At 44.4% G+C, this 7,018-nt stretch overlaps 1 protein-coding gene across 1 annotated transcript in view; it reads left to right on the forward strand.

Moving 5' to 3' along the window:
* The window catches only part of LOC102210707 (signal transducer and activator of transcription 5B-like), a 46,930-nt gene extending 42,442 nt beyond the window's left edge, over positions 1 to 4,488 (forward strand). The window contains exons 14-19 of the mRNA XM_005752680.2: positions 780 to 874; positions 1,072 to 1,214; positions 1,488 to 1,643; positions 1,736 to 1,787; positions 2,930 to 3,037; positions 4,135 to 4,488. Of these exons, the coding sequence (XP_005752737.1) occupies positions 780 to 874; positions 1,072 to 1,214; positions 1,488 to 1,643; positions 1,736 to 1,787; positions 2,930 to 3,037; positions 4,135 to 4,258 (678 nt within the window). The 3' untranslated portion in view covers positions 4,259 to 4,488. The remainder of the gene's footprint in view (positions 1 to 779; positions 875 to 1,071; positions 1,215 to 1,487; positions 1,644 to 1,735; positions 1,788 to 2,929; positions 3,038 to 4,134) is intronic.
* The last annotated feature ends 2,530 nt before the right edge of the window (positions 4,489 to 7,018 follow it).

Here is a 7,018-nt window from a genome sequence, read left to right on the forward strand (position 1 = left end):
TCTTATTCCCGAGTGAGCGTACATTAGAAAGGAAGATCCCAGGAAGAGCAGTTCGCAGTTCGCGTCTCCTCAGACACACGAGTGCGCCGGCTCGCTTACCTCTCTTTCGACGTCTCACTTTCCTGATCAGAGTCTGCAGTAAATCTGCCGCAGATGCGACAAATATTGGGAATAAATCCACAGGCGTTGTAGTCCTGCAGTTAAGGAGCTCTTCTCTGGTGTAAGAGTATCCAGAGGAGTGCCCAGACACAGAAGAAATGCACAAAAATAAAACAAAAGTGACGCACTGAAGCACCAGGGCATCCATACGCGGCGCCATCTTGGTTTCGATATTTACAGTGTAAACTACGTGTAAATAAAAGAGTTGGAGCAACAAGCTGACGGACACGTAGCTCTGGGTTTGTTTTGTTTTGTTTTTGTGATTCTTGCGTGGTCTGGGCCTGGTGTGAATTTGATTGGACATCCGCTCCTGGGAAGATTGTGTTTGTATTAGCACACACCCTGATGCTCTAGACCAGCATACGTCCAAATCTTCTGCTTTTGTCGAGGAGCTCACACTTTCTGGTCATCACTTAATCACGCACATTTGATTAGCAGCACCTGGTTGCTACTTGTTCTCTTACTTCCTAAGTAAAAGTGGACTTTTCCATAGTTTTAGACTGGAGAGGTTTCCTTTTTAAGGCTGCAGAGACAATCAGGAAGCAGCATCATATCATTGGAAACATAAAGGTCATAAGCAGTGTGCATATGAACCCACTGAAGAAATGTGTTTTACACAGGAAAGCTTACCTGGACGCAACTTCACCTTCTGGCAGTGGTTTGATGGAGTAGTAGAGCTTATGAAGAAACACCTGAAGCCTCACTGGAATGATGGGTAATCACTTTTATTTATGTTCCTTCTGCGAGAATCTGGAATGAAGATTTGTCTTGTATGATAGATTGAAAAATGATCTCGACTGTCAGCTTTAAACGAGCTTTGTGCTGTAGCAGAGCTGGTGGGGTGGGGGCAGCACTGTGCACTTGTGACAGTGCACCGGTGGTGTTTTAGTGTGTAACTGTGTGTGTCTGCAGGGCCATTCTGGGCTTTGTAAACAAGCAGCAGGCACAGGACATGCTGATGTCCAAACCCAACGGCACTTTCCTGCTGCGGTTCAGCGACTCTGAGATTGGAGGCATCACCATCGCCTGGGTGGCAGAAAACCCCAACAAATCAGGTACGCAGTGGCTCTGCTTTCTGGCTCTGTTACATATACAATGCACTGCTGCCACACAAAACACACTTTCAAAAAGTCCACATGAAGCTTTTGCTCTGCTGGAGACACAGGTTGATCTTCTTCTGTCAGTCACAGCCTGTGAACTTGTCCTTGAGTGACATGTCCACACAGAAACACTCAGCGTGGCACAAAGCCCACTGATGATTACGAGACGCTGTCTCTGCGTCCGTCCTTTTGCATGCGATCACTGCAATCCTCGGTTCTTTTGTGTAGGTGAGAGGCTGGTCTGGAATCTGCTGCCTTACACAACCAAGGACTTCTCTATTCGCTCGCTGGCTGACCGCATCAGTGACCTGAACCATCTCCTGTATCTGTATCCTGACCGGCCCAAAGACGAAGTCTTCGCCAAGTACTACACCCCCCCACTTTGTATGTGTCAGCTCATTTTTAACATCGACACTTCACTGTTACCATAACACATATCTACTGTTTTATTTTATCTTTTGTTTTGTTCTTACCAGCAAAAGCAGTTGATGGATATGTGAAACCACAGATCAAACAAGTCGTGCCAGAGTAAGTGTCTCTGTGTCAAACTGCCACAGGAAATCTGCTACCTTTGTGTCAGTTTGTCACTCCCACATGTGAAGCTTTGTATCTGCACCTTTTGTTTTCCTTATTTTTGTTGAGCAGGATTAAAATTTCAAGCAGAAAACGCTACGACCCAGCAGAGTATTTCTGTGTTAGTCATAACTTTACTAGCAGCTATAAAGATCGCTAACACTATAATTTAATGTAAAACTAATCTTCTTAAACGTTCCTTTAATGCATTACGTTACTTAACTAGGTTTAAATATAAGTTATAGTTCTGCACAGTGATAGTTATGACATCATGTCTCCGTTTTCCTCACCTGCCTCCTCGCTCACTGACACCTCCGTGTTATTCCTGCCTACCTGAGGCTCTAACACATGAAACCGTGCAGAAACATCTTCATACCGTTACCGTTACTTGTTGTTAATTACCTCCAGTTTAGACATGTGGCCCTGCTGTTGCTGGGCAGCTGGCAACGAGACACTGATTACATTCACCTCGTATGAGAGTTTGTTGTTTAAGTGTCCAAGCCAAACAATGTTAGATCAAAAAAAGTTGCATTAACGGCAAAATGTGACCTTAGAGCACGGTTGTCATGTTCAACAGGAGCAAGAACAGCAACACCTGAAGTTCAGGATTTCCTCAGCAGCTCACCTCAGTATCAAACTTCTTACATTAACAGCGTCCACCACAGTAAATAGGATATATGCTGACAGCTGACTGACAGCCTGCACTCACTACAGGTGAACAGCAGCTACAGTAGCTGGATTGTAGTCTGCTGACATCTAGTGGTGAAAATGTACACTGCACCAGTAACATCACTGGTTTCCTAGCTTGGCGTTAGCTCGCTGGCTGGGAAGGTGGTGGAAGAGAGTTGATGTGCAGCAGCTGTTTCTTAACCATGTTGTTCTCTCTCCGTTCTCCACTCGCTCTTTTTTTGCAGTCAAAATAAGAATAATGTTGATATCTGCACTCAAAACTTATAAACACTCAACTCAATATTATCTGAATATTAACCTGAATATAAATATATTAGTAATATAAATAAAAATGAATATCATTGTAAAATGTGCTCTTTTAGTAATGCTGCCGTAGGCTAAAGTGAAGTGTGGCATGTCTCTGATAGATTCACCACCCCGAACCCTGAACCCAGTGCAGGAGCTACTGCATTCATGGACCAGACTGCTTCTCCCTCTGTGACCCACCCCAACAACTTCAACGTCTACCCTCCCATGTAAGCAGCTTTCTTTTTGCACGTGTGCATATGTTTAATAAAACTCTTATAAACATGTGAAAACACAAAATTAGTCAGAATGCCTTTGACATTTGTGCAGTAGTACTTCATAACCTTCATAAATCCAGGAAACGTTTTGTTTTTAAGTCAGATTCACCAACAACACTGAGGTTTGGCAGCACAGCATGTACACATGATCATTGCTTCATGCAACAAAATTCTGTGGTTAAAATCATCATGCTGATATTTAAAACAATAATATTTATAATAGATATGTAATGGATATATTATACATGATCAATTTTGGCATTCAGTAAATGCATCAGGGGAAAGCTGGTGCTCAGTATCATGTCCAAAGATATTGCAACATGCAGACTGGAGCAGCCTGGGATTGAACCAACAACCTGTGTGGCAGAACCAGGCTCCGGGAGGAGCGCCATCTGCAGGAAGACGGGAGAAAGACACGCTGTGGAAAAGAGCCAGTGATTAATAATGGTGATGATTAAACGCAGAGTGGCATGTAACCACGTAGTGAGTGAAAAAGGTGACTGAAGAAGAAACAGCCTACGCATAATGCAGCATAACTCAGGCAGGAGTGGAAACTGGAAGCTGGTTCCACAGAAGAGGGGCCTGAAAACTGAAGGCTCTGCCTCCCATTCTACTTTTAAATACTCTAGGAACAACAAGTAGGCCTGCAGAGCGAGAGCGAAGTGCTCTAATAGGGTGATATGGTACTACAAGGTCATTAAGATAAGATGGGGCCTGATTATTTAAGACCTTGTATGTGAGGAGCAGGATTTGAATTCTGGATTTAACAGGAAGCCAAAACAGGAGAAATCTGCTCTCTTTCTAGTCCCTGTCAGGACTCTTGCTGCAGCATTTTGGATTAGCTGAAGGCTTTTCAGGGAGTTTTTAGGACATCCTGATAATAATGAATTACAGGCTGCAGCCTAGTCCAGACAGTTTGTAAACAATGCAAACTATCAATACTGGTTTTGGGTGTCTTTGTTGTCACTGCTTCATTCAGGAATGTAAACCATCCATGATGATGCTATAAGATTGTTTTCCATTGACCATCTTCGCTGCTGTCCTGTCAGGGCTGACGGCATGTTGGATCCCGATGGGGACTTTGATCTCGAGGACACCATGGATGTGGCTCGTCATGTGGAGGAGCTGCTCCGCAGGCCTATGGCCAACCAGTGGAACAGCCAGCAGTCCTAAACCAGACACCCGCACCTGCGGCACACCCCGAGGTCATCTCCATCTGGAAACACTCACGCCTGCAAAACCACCTGGACTGCAACCAGGGCAAGTCGGGCAGATCTGCGTCACATTTTGTTATTCAGGTTTCTCTTTAGCTGTGTCCAAAATGAGAATACACCTGGTGTCGAATCCTTGTCTACTCGCCCAAGACTTTTTAAAGAAGTAAAGTCAATGTTACTGCCATTCAACAAGCTTTAGATCCTCTCCTGCTTCCTGTAGTTTCTCACTGCTGCTGTCTGGAGGCAGTTTGCTTCAGTTGGATTTTTATTAAAGACTGAGACGAGTCGTTCTCAGCAGAAGCTTTGCCTTTGTATGCGCCCGCTGAGCATCAGGAGACGTGCACGACACAGATAACACACAGCTTAAGTCCCTTTCAGACACGCACTCACTTTTCTGTTGCATTGTGATGTTAAGGGCCGGCTCATTTACAGTAACGTCTGAATGCACACGGGCACAGCTGGAGGAATGACTCTGTGTCCTGGACCTGTTTGTTGTTGCTCGCCTGTTTCTATTTTACAGTATGATTAGACTGATGCATTTCCCAATCAGGAAGTCTGAAGCTGTCTCACACACTGATCTCACTGTGGAGAAGTTCAGCTACACCTCACTGCGTGTCTGAAAGGGCCTTAATATCACTGTGAGGAGCTCTCTCTCCCAGTACACAGGCAGTACTGGTTACTGTGACGCATAGTTAACAAATGTATTCTTTTCTGTATTACAGAGATGATTTTCTTTATTATTGTCAAGAAAAATGAGAAGATTTCCAATCAAGACTTAAAGAAAGACGATGTAACTTATTCCAAATCTTGAGTAATAGCTTAAAGTAGAAAGGGACAGCCAGAAGGAAACAAACTTGTCTCCTAGTAAGGTACCTATTTATAATTAGCTCCTGAGCTTAGCTGTGGCCTAAGCTTGAGGACAGGTTTACCCTCCTAGGACCTGCCGTCCACATATGTGGACATCACATTTTGGGTTATCTAGACCAAAATATTGAATTGTGCTGTACAGGAGCCTGATATCTACTCACGAGGACATTATACTGCTACTAATCTATCAACATTTTAAACGAATATCCTCATATGTGGCTCTCATGTTTCTTAAAAACAAAAATAAGGTAAAAAAAAAAGAAATTTGGTAATTCTTTGGGGCCCGATCAATGTAAAAACAATGTGACCAAATATCAAAGAGAAATTAAAAATGCTGCTGTGGAAGAGTTCGGGTCTCAGGAGGCTAAAGCTCCCTGTTGGCTCAGTGTGAGCCAGCGTCTGTGGGCCGCAGCTGTTTCAGTGTTTGGTTGAACCTGCAACAGCTGCTGTTTCTGTAACATGCTACACACCTGAGAGCAGCTGCAGACTGAACGTTAGTAAAGTGACCCTGTAGTGTGGGGTAGTTGTGGGGCTTGCTGGCACCGACTCTAAATTGTGAATGTCGATTGGCTAACACGGCGGTTTGTTGCATCTCTTCCCTCAGAGGTTACTTGGTCTTCCTCGAAGTCCTGACAATAAACTGTAAGAGGCGTGTTTAAAACATTTCTACCAATTCATCTGTTTCTCTGTGACGACGTTGAACCGAGCTGCCTTACAGCACAGCGCACTTAGGTGCTATCACTATAACTGCTCACTGCTTTGAATTTTGTTGTTTGTCTTCTCTCAGATGGAGTTTTATATTATAGCAATGAGATGAACACAGACAGATTTTATTTTTTATGATATTTTGTTGTTGTTTTAAATGTACAGAGTGGCCTGAGACTCCTGAGAACTTTAATGCCATTTGAATAAGAAACAGTTTGTTTACCCAAAGCTCTTCAACAGTGCAAATTCATTTGTGGTAATTTCCACTTTCATTCATATTTAAAGGGTGATAACAATTACTTTCCAAAACATCTTGTTAGCATCTCCACACCTCCAGGCTGGTGGATTTAATGACAGGACACTAGTCCAGCCTGCAGGCGGGGTTCATGTTTGGGATGCAGGTTCGGGCCATCAAGGCTTTAAAGCAGCCACATGTGTTTCACAAAGTGAGCGAATAGCAGCGAGTCTTTCGTGTGGACTGGATGTGTCTCTGTTTCACTTTGTGCCTCCTCATCTGCTCAGCTTGACTTTCATCAAAAGTACACCTGGCATGTATGTTAAACGATCGTGGGCGATCGTGGCTCAAGAGTTGGGCGTTCGTCTTGTAATCGGAAGGTTGCCGGTTTGAGCCCCGGCTCCGACAGTCTCGGTCGTTGTGTCCTTGGACAATACAGCCGTTGTCTACTGGTGGTGGTCAGAGGGCCCGGTGACGCCAGTGTCCGGCAGCCTCGCCTCTGTCAGCGCCCCAGGGTGGCTGTGGCTACAATGTAGCTGCCATCACCAGTGTGTGAATGTGTGTGTGGATGGGTGGATGATTGTGTATAGTGTAAAGCGCTTTGGGGTCCTTAGGACCAAGTAAAGCTTGCTTTACTTGGGGTCCTTGGGCAGACCCGGGTGCTGTGGGTTTGTTCCAGTTCCTTACTTATATGATATGATCACAAGTTTACAAACCTGGGGTCAACCATCCAAAGCAACGCACGGTGCACAAGAGAAATGAAGACGGTGGAGATTTGTGACAGAAGGAGAGCAGCGAGAGTGAAACAAGGTTTACCAGATGGAAGTGAGAGACTGTGGCACTGATGCAAATACAGGAGGCTCGCCCGAAGATGCTGAAATTTACACATGTTGGTTTGCTTTTTTTTTTTTT

This window comes from Pundamilia nyererei, unplaced genomic scaffold (genome assembly GCF_000239375.1).
Source record: "Pundamilia nyererei isolate P.nyererei 1_Seehausen unplaced genomic scaffold, PunNye1.0 scaffold00372, whole genome shotgun sequence".
In the NCBI taxonomy this organism is placed as follows: domain Eukaryota; kingdom Metazoa; phylum Chordata; class Actinopteri; order Cichliformes; family Cichlidae; genus Pundamilia; species Pundamilia nyererei.